Genomic DNA, 14754 nt, shown 5'->3' on the forward strand with positions numbered 1-14754 from the left:
AATCTGATATTAGAACAGTGATGTATATTTTGTCTCCACTTTTTTTGCATGTTGCATGTCAGGCCTTGGATGAAGAAGAAGATGATGTTATGTTTATACAGTCAGGTGCAGGGTTGAGGGCTTGGGTGGTTCACTCTGGTCTTACATCAAACAGTCAGTATGGATAATGCCTTACCTAAACTACATACAACTGGAAGCATGTTACTCATTTGATTGTAAAGCCCATCATCCTTATAAGAAAGGGACTGCTCTACATTCAATAATATAAAAGAAATCAATTATTGCCACTCCTGCCATTCCAGTTTGGGGGCACATATCTAGCCTACAACACGTTATGCATTCACATTAATAAACTTAGATGACAACATTGTGGGTGCATTTCTAAACATGTTTATATTTATAGCATGTAGCAGAATAATGCCTGGACGTTTTGTCCTCTGATCGCATTTCTCGGTCTGAATGCAAAAGAAGATTCATCTAAGAATATGCCTATATGAATTCCCTAGAGAGGCATTTGTTGATATAAGAGAAGTAGCGGAATTGATTATTGTATCAATTCTATTTCTCAGTAATCAATTTGACCGTGGGCACTAAGTGAGGCAATACTGACGTCAACAACCTATCTTGATGCATGAAAAATACCCCCTGACTGACAGTTCTAATGGCCAATCGCATTGTCTATTGTCGGGGCTCTTTAAAGTGTCTACTAATAGGCATTGAATGAAGGAGGGGGAAGATCCTGTGAGTGTTAGAAGGAAGTTAGGTTGTCATGTGGTAACCAACAGAAGGTTATGATTAAAAAAAAAAAGATTATTTGATCATCTGACTTGTTTTGCGTAAAGGGAAGAGATATGAAATGAGTCGGGTAGCACATACGGGGAGTCTTGTGTTGATTTTAGAGACATTATTTTGACATTTTTAATATTTGTGGTGATCGGCGAAACACCTCGATTCACGAATAGGTCGTTCAACTCGCGATGCTGGACAGATCGCTGCATCATCATGTTGCTTCCGAGTTAGCGAAACAAATCACAAGTTACACCAGGGGAATAGTGAGTCGTCGTCATTTAGCTACACGAAAATTGCAATTGTGAACAGAAAAGGATGGATACATCTGTTGATTTGGCTTGTTGGCACTTCGATGATACATTGTCGCGCCCAGTGATGTGAAATAAGAAGATAAATAGCTGGTTACATTGTATCACTTGTTTATGCCTGGGGTTGATGCGATATTTCTCATTTGTTATTGGGTGGGCGCGATTGTAATTAGCCAACATCTTCATTATGGGCATTTGGGACAATGAATAATCAAAATGCATTTTCTTTCAAACAAACTTTGCCACTGAAATATAGTCTATCCAGACCTACATTATAAACATCTGGAATACAGTATTAACTTTTTTATTGGCTCCATCATCATCAAATAATCTATTGGATTTGTCAAGGAAGTGCACGTTTAGTCTCTGTTGGATAACCCCGGTTTGTGTAGGATATCCACTTTGACTGGATGAGACTGCTCTGTTTGGGTTATGATCATGACCCAGGAATGTATGGATGATCGCCAAAGAGATGCTGACTTCATGGAAATATGCTGGTGACATTTCTCCTATTCAAACAAATCAGCTACATAGTTCTTGTGCTGCAGACTGTTATTGGATACTTTTTGATTATAGTGGCTAAGCGTGCCACATTGTCTCAGTGAATGGTTTTAACCACGATGGAATGCAACATAAATAGCTTCTCCAAATAGGTTGCCAATATGTTCATTTGAAAGTTTCATAGGTCTATTTCATCCTATGTTTTCCTGGCCCGTCTTTAATCTTTTGTCACTGTCCACTACTGTCACCGCATCCACGTGGAGATGACAACACCTGACACTTGACAACTTTTGGGTCGAGGAAACTTGCAACCGTAACGCACAGACGGCTCCCTCTGCTGTAATCCCCAGAACGGTACAAGGGGACATAGCTTTTGTTTTTGCTTTCGGACGGCGGAGAGGAAGAGGGATAGACTCAATAAGGAAAAAGTAGCTTACAGCAGATACAAAAAAAGAAGTCCGGCTAAAATGGCCGGCGACTGCAACTATAAAACACAATACGCGAATGATGACACATTTTCTCCATCCAAATTACCCGACCGAGTGCGGATCATCGCGGGGGAGCCCGACGCCGCCCGTGCTCGTACGGGGCGTAAATCATTGGGTTGCTCGCCAAACTTCGAATTGATTGACGGACTGCTGTACCGTAAGAAGTTGGAGAGAGGCTTCATCCATTACCGGGAGGTGCTTGACGAGGACCGACGGTTCGGGGCGATCGCCACTTTCCACCGGCGACGGACAGGCACGCGCCACCACTCCCTGGAGGACACGTACAGATCAGTGGCCGAGAACTACTGGTGGGAGGGTGAGTATGGACTCGTGGGATGGTTCGTTATTATCGATCTTCCGTGGCATTGTTACACAGGACAATAATAAAAACCACTTGAGATTTCCCCCAAACTGGCCTATAGACCAAAATATGTCAGCATAATGTTATTGTGAGGCTTGGTATAGGCTGTAATTTAAACACATCTAACGCTCTCTATTGTGACTGACTTCCCCTATGTTGCTTCTCTATAATCTAGTGTAAACAATGCATTTCTCTATTCTCATCACAAGTGCATGCTTTAGACAGAGGTGTTATTATAATGCGCCATTTGTCATTTACATTTTGAGTCATTTAGCAGATGCTCTTATCCAGGGCGATTTGCAGGTGCAATTGGGAGTAAGTGCCTTGTTTAAGGCCATGTCAACAGATTTTTCCCCAACTATTCTGCATGGAGATTTGAATCAGTGACCTTTTGGTTACTGGCCCAACACTCTTAACCCCAAGGCTACTTTTAGTCAAAAAGATCATGTTGAGCTACATTGAAGAATGACTGGTTTTGTTTTGCTGTTCAGAAACATTAGCACCCTTTTGGTGGTCAAACACTGCTTGTGTAATATGGTTTGTTTTGTGAATAAAATATTGGATATGATGATCATTGAAATAACATACATTATTGATTCATCCTCAGGGATGTACTTTCAGATCCGAGACTTTGTCCTGGGATGTCCAGAGTGCCTTGAGCAGAGGAACAAGAGAGCCGAGGTAAGAGATGGAACAGTAGAACATCAGGTGATCATCACCAGAGTATGTGAGCGGAGCCTGCTCAATTTGACTGGAGTGTGGAGAGAGATTCCCAAAGGCTGGAGCGTCACCGTTCCAATTTCGCTCCAGTAGCGCTCACTTCATGAGCTCAGGGCCTGCCTGGCCCAGCATGCATTTGTATTCTACTTGTGTGTTGCTTTAGCTACTGTCATGGAGTTGGCTAAATATTTTCATAAAGAAACTGATAAAACGCACAGGTGCCAAATCAAGGTAACAAAGATGAGAACCAAAGATGAAAACAATATTTAATTCTAAGTAAGTCACAGCCTATATGAGCAATTTACAGACTATAATGATTTAATACACCAAAATGTTGTTTAAATGCTGAGAGCTTTATGTGGCTACCAGCCTAGTGTCTCACTCATCAATGCTTCACAAGGTATTTTCATTGTAGGCTATAGCATTGAAATAATATAGCCTAAATAATTATTTTTATGTTCCTTCTTAGGCTCCTTGTCTGGATCCTGACCTATTTACAGTGTTTATATGCCGTTTAATATGACATGTAGCCAATTTGAAATTATGAGCGCTTCTTACATTCACCTTTTCATGTTTATTAAAATAATTTAAATTAAAATCATATGGTTTGGTTTCAATACCAACTGGGAGGTCCAGTTAGTCACAAAAATAGATGGGTGTTGGTTAAATTGTGATTTTAATGAATGGAGCGAATTCGGAGAGGCTGTTCTTTTTCCTGTGAGCGCGGAGCCGTTGGAAAGGATGTGGAGTGCTGGAGCTTTCTCTTTTATTCAATCGTGTTCTCACAATTATTGGTGTCTCTTTTCCTCCTCTCGCTCATGCTAACTCTCTCCAACAGAAGTGTGTGGGCGAGAGCTGTCTCTCTCAGACAATGATGTCACACAGCCATGAAGTGCTGAATAAGCTGAGGAGCCAGCGGGAGGCGGGGCTGTTCTGTGACATCACTCTGAGGACAGACGGACGCTCTTACTCCGCCCACAAGGCAGTGCTGGTGGCAGTGAGTGAGTACTTCCAGGAAGTATTCACTGAGATGGACTCCGCCCCTAGCACCAGGTCTGACATCGACCTGACAGGTATGAAACGGTCACACACACACGCCTTTCTGAATGGGGTTGTTTCTTCAATCTGTCAATCAATCTGTTTCTTTTTCTTCCATCTACTCTGCTCTCTCATTTTGAGAATGCCCATATTGTTTTGGCATGGACATGACAACTACTCCTCTGAAATGAACTCAACACCACTTTCTACCTCACTTTCTTTTCCACTCCATCATGTTGGGTCTCTCCTTCCACTGTTTCCCTTTCTCTCTGATCTTCTCAGCATCTGTTTTTGGGTCTAGGGCTGATGTTTGTGCATATATTTATTCTCTCTTAATTTAATCTATCTTTCTCTCTCTCTCTCTCTTTCTCTCTTTCTTTCTCACTCTCTCAGATAAAAATTCAATCTATCAACTTTTTAGCTTTCACTTCCTGTCTAATCACCTCCCTCTCCCTGCCCTGTAGGTTTCAGTGAGTCTAGCCTGGTGTCTCTGCTGGACTTCTCCTACTCCTCTACTCTGTGTGTGTCTGAAGAGGACCTGTCAGAGGTCAGCACTATGGCCCGTCATCTGGGCATGTGGCCTGCCGTGGAGGCCTGCACGGCCCTCCAGAGGGAGCAGGCGGACCACACCTCCCGCTACCCCAACACGGAGCACCCTGCCCTGGGCTTCCCATCACAGCGCCCTGGGTCTCCCCTGGAGCTCCGCCACCACCAGAAGGACAGGAAGAAGAGATTGGCTGGAGAGGGCCGGGAGAGGGTGGCTGGGGGAAGAGTGGTGAGGGGTTTGGGTGATGGCTTCAGACTGATTCTGGATCAGTCCGATGAGTCGGGGGAGGAGAGCCCCACCAGATGGTCACCCCGTCGCCCCCACAAACCCAGCGCCCACCCTCCAGGGAAAAACGGCCTCCCCCTCAGCCCCATGCACAGGATGAAGCTCATGGACTTCAAATCCCCCTCCTGTAAAATAACCTCTTCCCCCCGAAAAAATTTCCCCTCCAACCCCCGCTCCCGAAACGTCCCCTCTTCCTCCTTGCCCCACACATGTACCCGTCTCCTCCGCTCCACTCCCGGGGCTGCCAAGGAGGTCCAGAGTATGCTGCCCAGGACAGAGAGCCCTCCTCAGGGCCGAAAGCCACCCCCAGTCCCCTGTCCTGCCTCCACCTCCTCCAGACAGAGGGCTTGCTCTGAGGCCAACATAGTGAGGGTGGAGGAGGAGGAGGAAGATGAGAAGGATAATTTCAGAGCGCTGGAGAAGTACCGGCTGATGAGCGTGCTTGGGTTACAGAGGACGTCCCTCCTACCCAGACCGGAGGATCTGATTGGCTGGAGGCAGAAGAAACGGCTCCGGAAGCTGAAAGTCAATAACTATTCGCTGACTAAGCGGAGGAAACCCCGTCCCCAGGGGTTGGGGGGGCTGGTGTTCGGGGGGCTGCCCCTGTCCCTCCCTCTCTGCACCCCTGCCAATGCCCACTTCTTGAACAGGATCATAAAGAAGGAGCCTGTGTATCCAATCAGCATGGAGGACAGGAGACTGAAGAGATCCAGACAGCCCCGTCGTTTTCCGCCCAGCGACAGGAGCATGCGCAGTAAAGTGGCATTACCGGACCTGCTGCAGCCTGTGTCCAGGCCGGCCTATAGCGGCAGGGATCTCAGGCGTTCTGTCAGGGGTGAAGAGGTCAGCCATCCCCCTCCGCACCTCCCGCCCTGCTCTGGGAACGCCAGAGTTCCAAATCCCAAGAAGAACATCTCTGCTCTCAGGATCAAACCGGAACATGCCGACTACGCCATCTCAGCCCCGCCCCTCCCCCCACTTGGCCAAGACCCAAACACACACATCCCCCCTCCCAGGGCCCACCCCAGGAATAAGGTTACCATGGAGACTGTCAGGGTGCTCCGCTACAACAGCGGGTGTCTGTTGGCCAAAGCCAAGCCGGAGCGTAGTGGCATGAAAGAGGCTGGGAGAGCCCAGCATAAGTCCAGAGAGAAGAGCAGGAGGACAGGGTGCAACCAGGGAGCAAGGGGGGTCATGGAGAGAGGGCCTGGAGCTCTGAGCAGAAGGAAAAACAGCAGCATCCTCAGCCCTGACCCAGTCCCTCCTCCCCTCCATAGCCATCCTCTGTACAGGGTCATCAAGGAGGAACCAGCAGACCCTCTACGCGTGGCGGGGCCTTTCCCCGAGCCACCCTCCCCAGAGCTGGGCAAGAGGCAGATCAAGCCCCCTGTCAAGCTTCTAGATCCAGGCTTCCTCTTCAGCTTCTGTAGGCCGTCCGTAGGGCCCATGGTGGGGGTGAAGAGGGAGGAGGAGAGTGTGGATATCTGCCTAACACGATCTGTCTCGAGGGGGGAGAGGTTAGGTCCCGGGGGGGGCCCGGACAGGGTCCTGAGGGCCAGAGGAGGTACCACCACTTTGCCCATGGTGAAGAAGGAGCGGGAGGAGGAGAGTGTGAACCAAAGTCAAACCAAGAGGCAGGGGCCACCAAGGGCTGTCAACATTCACCAACACAAGGCCCCCCACCTGGTTAGAGCCACAGAGTCAAAGGGTGCACGCACGGCACGGGATATACCAAAGGTACACACCAGGGATGCATAGTATAGCTGTTCTTGCACATTCTCTCCTATTATTTGGGACGAGTTTCAAGTGGGCTGCTGCTGTTCTCAGTCCTCATCTTATTTTTGTCAACTTCACTAACAAGAAAACACAAGGTACTGTAGATGAAAGACATATCATAGGTCTACTGAAGGACTTTTACCTGGCCAATTATCTGAAATTAGTTCAGATCAAGGGAAGGAGGCAAGGAAAGGAAGCCAGTTTGAAACTATTGATATGCAGCCATGCTTTCCTCCACAGTTCTCCTGGGAATTTTAGGAGAGGAGTGGTAGAGGGGAGGTCAGGGGTGGGTGGAGTTAACTGTTATCTTTACATAACACCATTTATCAGACTGAGGATTCAGTCAGGGGTTAAATGGCTGAACCAATCCTGGTCTGAGGGGAAAGGGGGTCTAATCATCAGTCACACTGTTGGTTTTCTTTGGTAACTAACGGGAGCATTGCTTTCACACTGTTAAAAATGTTGACACTACTTTAATGCTCTCTTAGATTACGTTGGGAAATGTCGGATCTGGGCTAAGGATACATGCTTCTTACTTTTGGAGAGTAAATTGAGTTGGATAACATTCCATATTGATTGCTCTGTCGACGCATACATATCAAGCTACAATATGTAATGACCATGTAATTGGGTGCTTGTACAGCAAAAAAGAGCACAAAGGCATCGAAAGAAATCCATGTGTGTTCTGTTGTAAAATGTATTTTAATGTTCATTTTTTAAATGATGTTATCTAACAGAATGGACTCTTCTCCCTCTCTCTCCACAGAAGCAAGCTAAGTCCCTCCACCTGCCTAGCCAAGGCCCCGCCCTGTTGGACTCGATCTGCCGGGCGCGGCTCAAGCAACTGCGGAGTCCTCGCAGTCAGGCCCCCAAGGCCAAGTCATCCCATGTCTGCCTGCAGTGCCGGGCCTCCTACAAGGACTGTAACGGCCTCCTCATGCACCGCATCAGGCACATCGAGGGAAAGCACTGGCCCTGCCCTGTATGTACTGCAACTGGAAATCAAACTACTACTGTCTTTCTCCTACCCCCCTCTCCTACCCCCCACCCATGCTTCTACACCCACCCCTTCCCTAAACTCCTGCCCCTAGCCCCCTCATTCCTCACCTCTTTCCTATCCGCTGGTATTGAACACCCCCCCTGCAACTATGAACTGATATGGTAATGACCATCCCCCCTCTGCCTGGCCTGCAACTATGAACTGATCTGGTATTGAACTCCCTCTGCCTGGCCTGTAACTATGAACTGACATGGTATTGAACACCCTCCCTCCCCCCTCTGCCTGTCCTGTAACTGTGAACTGATATGGTATTGAACACCCCCCCCCCCCTCTGCCTGGCCTGTAACTGAACTGATATGGTATTGAATACCGCCCCACCCTCTGCCTGGCTTCTAACTATGAACTGATATGGTATTGAACCCCCTCCCCCCCGCCTGGCCTGTAACTTTGAACTGTTATGGTATTGAACACCCCCCCCCCTCCCCCCCCTGCCTGGCCTGTAACTATGAACTGATATGGTATTGATTCCCCCCCTCTGCCTGGCCTGTAACTTTGAACTGTTATGGTATTGAACACCCCCTCCCCCCCCCTCCCTCTGCCTGGCCTGTAACTATGAACTGATATGGTATTGAACACCCCCCCCCCCTCTGTCTGGCCTGTAACTATGAACTGATATGGTATTGAACCCATCCCCCCCCCCCCCCCCCCCTCTGTCTGGCCTGTAACTATGAACTGATATGGTATTGAACACCCCCCCCCCCCCCGCCCCCTCTGCCTGGCCTGTAACTATGAACTGATATGGTATTGAACCCCCCCCCCCCCCCCCCCCCCCCCCCCTCTGTCTGGCATGTAACTATGAACTGATATGGTATTGAACCCCCCCCCCCCCCCCCCTCTGTCTGGCCTGTAACTATGAACTGATATGGTATTGAACACCCCCCCCCCCTCCTCTGTCTGGCCTGTAACTATGAACTGATATGGTATTGAACACCCCCCCCCCCCTCCTCTGTCTGGCCTGTAACTATGAACTGATACGGTATTGATTCCCCCCCTCTGTCTGGCCTGTAACTATGAACTGATATGGTATTGAACACCCCCCCCCCCCCCCTCCTCTGTCTGGCCTGTAACTATGAACTGATACGTATTGATTCCCCCCCTCTGTCTGGCCTGTAACTATGAACTGATATGGTATTGAACACCTCCCCCCCCTCTGTCTGGCCTGTAACTATGAACTGATATGGTATTGAACACCCCCCCCCCCCTCTGTCTGGCCTGTAACTATGAACTGATATGGTATTGAACACCCCCCCCCCCCCGCCCCCTCTGCCTGGCCTGTAATAATGAACTGATATGGTATTGAACACCCCCCCCCCCCGCCCCCTCTGCCTGGCCTGTAACTATGAACTGATATGGTATTGAACACCCCCTTCTCTGTGTGTTGTAGCTGTGCAGTAAGACGTTCTTCAGGATGAGGAATGTGAAGGACCACATCCGGACCCATGACCAAAGGCTGTATAAGTGTCGCAGCTGTATGGCTGCATCCTGAGAGCTGACTGGGGAGGGAGGTGAGTGTCCCTCTTAAGGGCAAGACAAACCATAACCAACGTCGGCCGTGCTCAGTAGATCACCTGTTGGTGTCGACGAGCAGTGGCGACTCAACATGTAGAATAGTCGGGAAATGAACACAGAATGGCAGCTGATGTTCTGAAGTCGGAGGTGACATGACGGCCACCCGCTGCTTTTAACTGTTCGACTGGGGGCTTGTTTTGTCCTTTAAGTAAGTGTACAGTATGTCAGCACTGCTCCTATCACTGAAGTTTGCCTTTTCTGATTGAATTCCCGTCCGTTGGGCGTTGTCGGACTAACTCTCCAGTTCCCTAACTGTCCTGTTTGTGTTTTTAGGGTTGAAGCTGTCTACATTGACTGACGTGATGAAGAGAGTAGAGCACATTGTTGAACTGCAAGCTTGTACATGCAATGCGTCCATCACGTCCAAGCACAAGGCTCCCAGGAAAGATGTAATTACTATGACGTTGATTATTGTTATTTAAATAACCAAACTTAAATTCTTGTTTGCATTTTCAGTAGCTACAGGGGTTTCAACTTGAACTTTACACTCAGGGGGTGGGGCAACTGTGACGTCACTGTATTTAAATGGTTGACGACGTCACAGTTTATGTAAATGAGAAATGTGTAGAATGGAAATGACAAATGTATTATGACAATGATAATTATTACTACTATTGTTATTTCTATCATTATTTTTCTATGTATAGACTGAATCTTTGAGTGCACTTATACACGATATCACCAAAAGTATGTGGACACCCCTTCAAATTAGTGGATTCGGCTATTTCAGCCACACCTGTTGCTGACAGGTGTATAAAATCGAGCACACAGCCATGCAATCTCCATAGACAAATATTGGCAGTAGAATGGCCTTACTGAAGAGCTCAGTGACTTTCAAATCAAATTTTATTGGTCACATACACATGGTTAGCAGATGTTATTGCAGGTGCAGCGAAATTCTTGTGCTTCTAGATCCGACAATGCAGCAATATCAACAAGTAATCTAAAAATAAAAAAAATAAATACTGCATAGTTTCCTAAGGACTAGAAGCGAGGTGACCCCCTCTGTCGGCGCCATTTTGCTAAACGTTGCACCGTCATAGGATGCCATCTTTCCAACAAGTCAGTTTCTGCCCTGCTAGAGCTGCCCCAGTCAACTGTAAGTGCAGTTATTGTGAAGTGGAAACATCTAGGAGCAACAACGGCTCAGCCGTGAAGTAGTAGGCCACACAAGATCACAGAATATGACCGCTGAAGCACGTAAAAATTGTCTGTCCTCGGTTGCAACATTCAGTACCAAGTTCCAAACAACGTCAACACAAGAAATGTTCGTAGGGAGCTTCAACAAATGGGTCTCCATGGCCGAGCAGCCGCACGCACACAAGCCTAAGATCACCATGTGCAATGTCAAGTGTCGTCTGGAGTGGTGTAAAGTTTGCCGACATTGGACTCTGGAGCAGTGGAAACACGTTCTCTACAGTTTTTATTTAACTAGGCAAGTCAGTTAAGAACATATTCTTATTTACAATGACGGCCTAGGAACGGTGAGTTAACTGCCTTGTTCAGGGGCATGACGACAGATCTTTACTTTGTCAGCTCGGGGATTCGATCTAGCAACCTTTAGTTTACTGGCCCAATGCTCTAACCACTATGCTACCTGCTGCCCCGGATGGTGAATCACGCTTCAATCAATCAATCAAGTTTACTTTATATAGCCCTTCGTACATCAGCTAATATCTCCAAGTGCTGTACAGAAACCCAGCCTAAAACCCCAAACATCTAGTAATGCAGGTGTAGAAGCTTCACCATCTGGCAGTCCGGCGGACCAATCTGGGTTTGGGGGATGCCAGGAGAACGCTTCCTGCCCGAATGCATAGTGCAAACTGTAAAGTTTGGTGGGGGAGGAATAATGGTCTGGGATTGTTTTTCATGGTTCGGGCTAGGCCCCTTAGTTCCAGTGAAGGGAAATGTTAACGCTACAGCATACAATGACATTCTAGACGATTCTGTGCTTCCAACTTTGTGGCAACAGTTTGGGGAAGGCCCTTTCCTGTTTCAGCATGCCAATGCCCCCATGCACAAAGCGAGGTCCTTACAGAAATGGTTTGTTGAGATCGGTGTGGAAAAACTGGCCTGCACAGAGACCTGACCTCTGATCTTTGGTATGTATTAGAACACTGACTGCGAGCCAGGCCTAATCGCCCAATATCAGTGCCCGATCTCACTAATGCACTTGTGGCTGAATGGAAGCAAGTCCCTGCAGCAAAGTTCCAACATCTAGTGGAAAGCCTTCCCAGAAGAGTGGAGACTGTTATAGCAGCAAAGGGGGGACCATCAACTCCATATTAATGCCCACGATTTTGGAATGAGATGTTCGACGAGCAGGTGTCCACATACTTTTGGTCATGTAGTGGACCATAGCTTTGTTGTAAACCTAAGATTCAGTACATTGATGTAACGGAGGGGTAGCCGGAGAGTAGACGAGGCCCAGGTTTGAATACTTGAAAGTTCACTGGTGTGGAGATGGAGTGTCTGTTAAAGACGAGGAGGTATATTGGGTTTCTTCTACTGTCTTTGGTGTTTAGAGATGAGTTGACTAGTGTTTGTCTATGTATCGGTTCTCTCGTCTCACCTTCAGTTTGGGAAAGGGGGTTGGGAGGGCCCAATCACTAAAGGACCCCTACACCCTATGCACTTGTTGTGATTGGAGAGGATTTGATTGATATAAGCAATATGGAGAAACTTCCCTGTAGCAGATAAAAGGACACGGTAGATGTATTACCATATTGCTTATACCTGTCAAATCCACTCAGTTCTCCACAAGTGCAAAGGGTCTGGGGATGTATTTGGGATTGGGCCCATGAGTTGGCTAGTTGGGGGTAAGGGTCTGTTTCCTCCCGTTGTCTTTTCGAATGCTGCCTATGAAAGGGAAAACTGCCAGGTCTAAATGTGAATCTCTAAAATGTGTAATCAACATTACTGTCTCAATACTGATAAAATAAAAAAAAATTGGCTGTTTGGCCTTTTTTATATATAAGAACGTCCTTCATACTCAATGCAATGCGTGCACATACTATGGAGACATTGAATATGTTCCGAATTTCATTTTAAAAGTCAGATAATTCAGACGCTCTCCCTTTGGTTATCTATAAAAAGAAAAATATGAAATAAATTGTTGCCTTTAAAATGTTTGTCTTTTTTGTTTGAAATTCTAATAGTTTTTCACATATTTGATTCTCTCTTTGTATTATCTTGGAACTTTACAGTCTCATTCTTGAGCAATGCATGTTTGATAAATGCATCAGCTTGGACATATACACTGCTCAAAAAAATAAAGGGAACACTAAAATAACATATCCTAGATCTGAATGAATGAAATATTCTTATTAAATACTTTTTTCTTTACATAGTTGAATGTGCTGACAACAAAATCACACAAAAATGATCAATGGAAATCAAATTTATCAACCCATGGAGGTCTGGATTTGGAGTCACACTCAAAATTAAAGTGGAAAACCACACTACAGGCTGATCCAACTTTGATGTAATGTCCTTAAAACAAGTCAAAATGAGGCTCAGTAGTGTGTGTGGCCTCCACGTGCCTGTATGACCTCCCTACAATGCCTGGGCATGCTCCTGATGAGGTGGCGGATGGTCTCCTGAGGGACCTCCTCCCAGACCTGGACTAAAGCATCCGCCAACTCCTGGACAGTCTGTGGTGCAACGTGGCGTTGGTGGATGGAGCGAGACATGATGTCCCAGATGTGCTCAATTGGATTCAGGTCTGGGGAACGGGCGGGCCAGTCCATAGCATCAATGCCTTCCTCTTGCAGGAACTGCTGACACACTCCAGCCACATGAGGTCTAGCATTGTCTTGCATTAGGAGGAACCCAGGGCCAACCGTACCAGCATATGGTCTCACAAGGGGTCTGAGGATCTCATCTCGGTACCTAATGGCAGTCAGGCTACCTCTGGCGAGCACATGGAGGGCTGTGCGGCCCCCCAAAGAAATGCCACCCCACACCATGACTGACCCACCGCCAAACCGGTCATGCTGGAGGATGTTGCAGGTAGCAGAATGTTCTCCACAGCGTCTCCAGACTCTGTCACGTCTGTCACATGTGCTCAGTGTGAACCGGCTTTCATCTGTGAAGAGCACAGGGCGCCAGTGGCGAATTTGCCAATCTTGGTGTTCTCTGGCAAATGCCAAACGTCCTGCACGGTGTTGGGCTGTAAGCACATCCCCCACCTGTGGATGTCGGGCCCTCATACTACCCTCATGGAGTCCGTTTCTGACCGTTTGAGCAGACACATGCACATTTGTGGCCTGCTGGAGGTCATTTTGCAGGGCTCTGGCAGTGCTCCTCCTGCTCCTCCTTGCACAAAGGCGGAGGTAGCGGTCCTGCTGCTGGGTTGTTGCCCTCCTACGGCCTCCTCCACGTCTCCTGATGTACTGGCCTGTCTCCTGGTAGCGCCTCCATGCTCTGGACACTACGCTGACAGACACAGCAAACCTTCTTGCCACAGCTCGCATTGATGTGCCATCCTGGATGAGCTGCACTACCTGAGCCACTTGTGTGGGTTGTAGACTCCGTCTCATGCTAGCACTAGAGTGAAAGCACCGCCAGCATTCAAAAGTGACCAAAACATCAGCCAGGAAGCATAGGAACTGAGAAGTGGTCTGTGGTCACCATCTGCAGAACCACTCCTTTATTGGGGGTGTCTTGCTAATTGCCTATAATTTCCACCTGTTGTCTATACCATTTGCACAACAGCATGTGAAATGTATTGTCAATCAGTGTTGCTTCCTAAGTGGACAGTTTGATTTCGCAGAAGTGTGATTGACTTGGAGTTACATTGTGTTGTTTAAGTGTTCCCTTTATTTTTTTGAGCAGTGTATATTCAAAACCTTAGGCATTCACTACGATAAACATAGTATTATGAGTGTTCTACTTATTTTAGGCACATCATCATGGTCTTACTAACCATACACTATTTCCTCTGCTAATCCCAAGAGTTAGGAGGAGCGAAGAAATGCTGGAATCCACCAGTGACGGTCGCTAATCCATTTATAGTGCCCACACAGCATATAGACAGCATCCGCTTCTCATTAAAACATAATGTCACAGACGTATTCAGATAGATAATGTATGTTACCATGACTCATGTACACCAAGGACATTAGCAAACAGTACTTAATATACCACAAGATGGCAGCCAATACTAGGTAGTGAGAATTGGCCGGTGGTGATGTGGGTACCTCTGCAAAATGACTAAGGGCTCAATTCAGTCTGTATCGTTGAAGCATTACAGGTTGCTCAATAGAAATGTAAAGGTAATTTCTGATTGAGCTGACATGTGCCGCGTTTAC

The 14754-nt window shown here is 47.2% G+C and overlaps 1 protein-coding gene across 1 annotated transcript; it reads left to right on the plus strand.

The window, feature by feature from the left end:
- Positions 1-732: 732 nt before the first annotated feature.
- Positions 733-12743, plus strand: LOC129821018 (uncharacterized). Its single transcript, XM_055878218.1, has 7 exons — positions 733-2402; positions 3055-3128; positions 4006-4240; positions 4670-6774; positions 7580-7795; positions 9258-9378; positions 9716-12743. The coding sequence occupies exons 1-6, from the start codon at positions 2066-2068 to the stop codon at positions 9357-9359; spliced, it is 3069 nt and encodes a 1022-aa protein (XP_055734193.1). The 5' UTR covers positions 733-2065; the 3' UTR covers positions 9360-9378; positions 9716-12743.
- Positions 12744-14754: the final 2011 nt, after the last annotated feature.

This window comes from Salvelinus fontinalis, chromosome 23 (assembly GCF_029448725.1).
Source record: "Salvelinus fontinalis isolate EN_2023a chromosome 23, ASM2944872v1, whole genome shotgun sequence".
NCBI lineage: Eukaryota > Metazoa > Chordata > Actinopteri > Salmoniformes > Salmonidae > Salvelinus > Salvelinus fontinalis.

What these genes read in the sequence shown, in the direction of transcription:
- LOC129821018 (XM_055878218.1), top strand. Translation starts at nt 2,066, where the DNA reads ATGGCCGGCGACTGCAACTATAAAACACAATACGCGAATGATGACACA. An exon ending in CGGCACGGGATATACCAAAG is followed by an intron (nt 6,775 to 7,579) that starts GTACACACCAGG and finishes CTCTCTCCACAG; the next exon opens with AAGCAAGCTAAGTCCCTCCA. An exon ending in GAAAGCACTGGCCCTGCCCT is followed by an intron (nt 7,796 to 9,257) that starts GTATGTACTGCA and finishes TGTGTGTTGTAG; the next exon opens with CTGTGCAGTAAGACGTTCTT.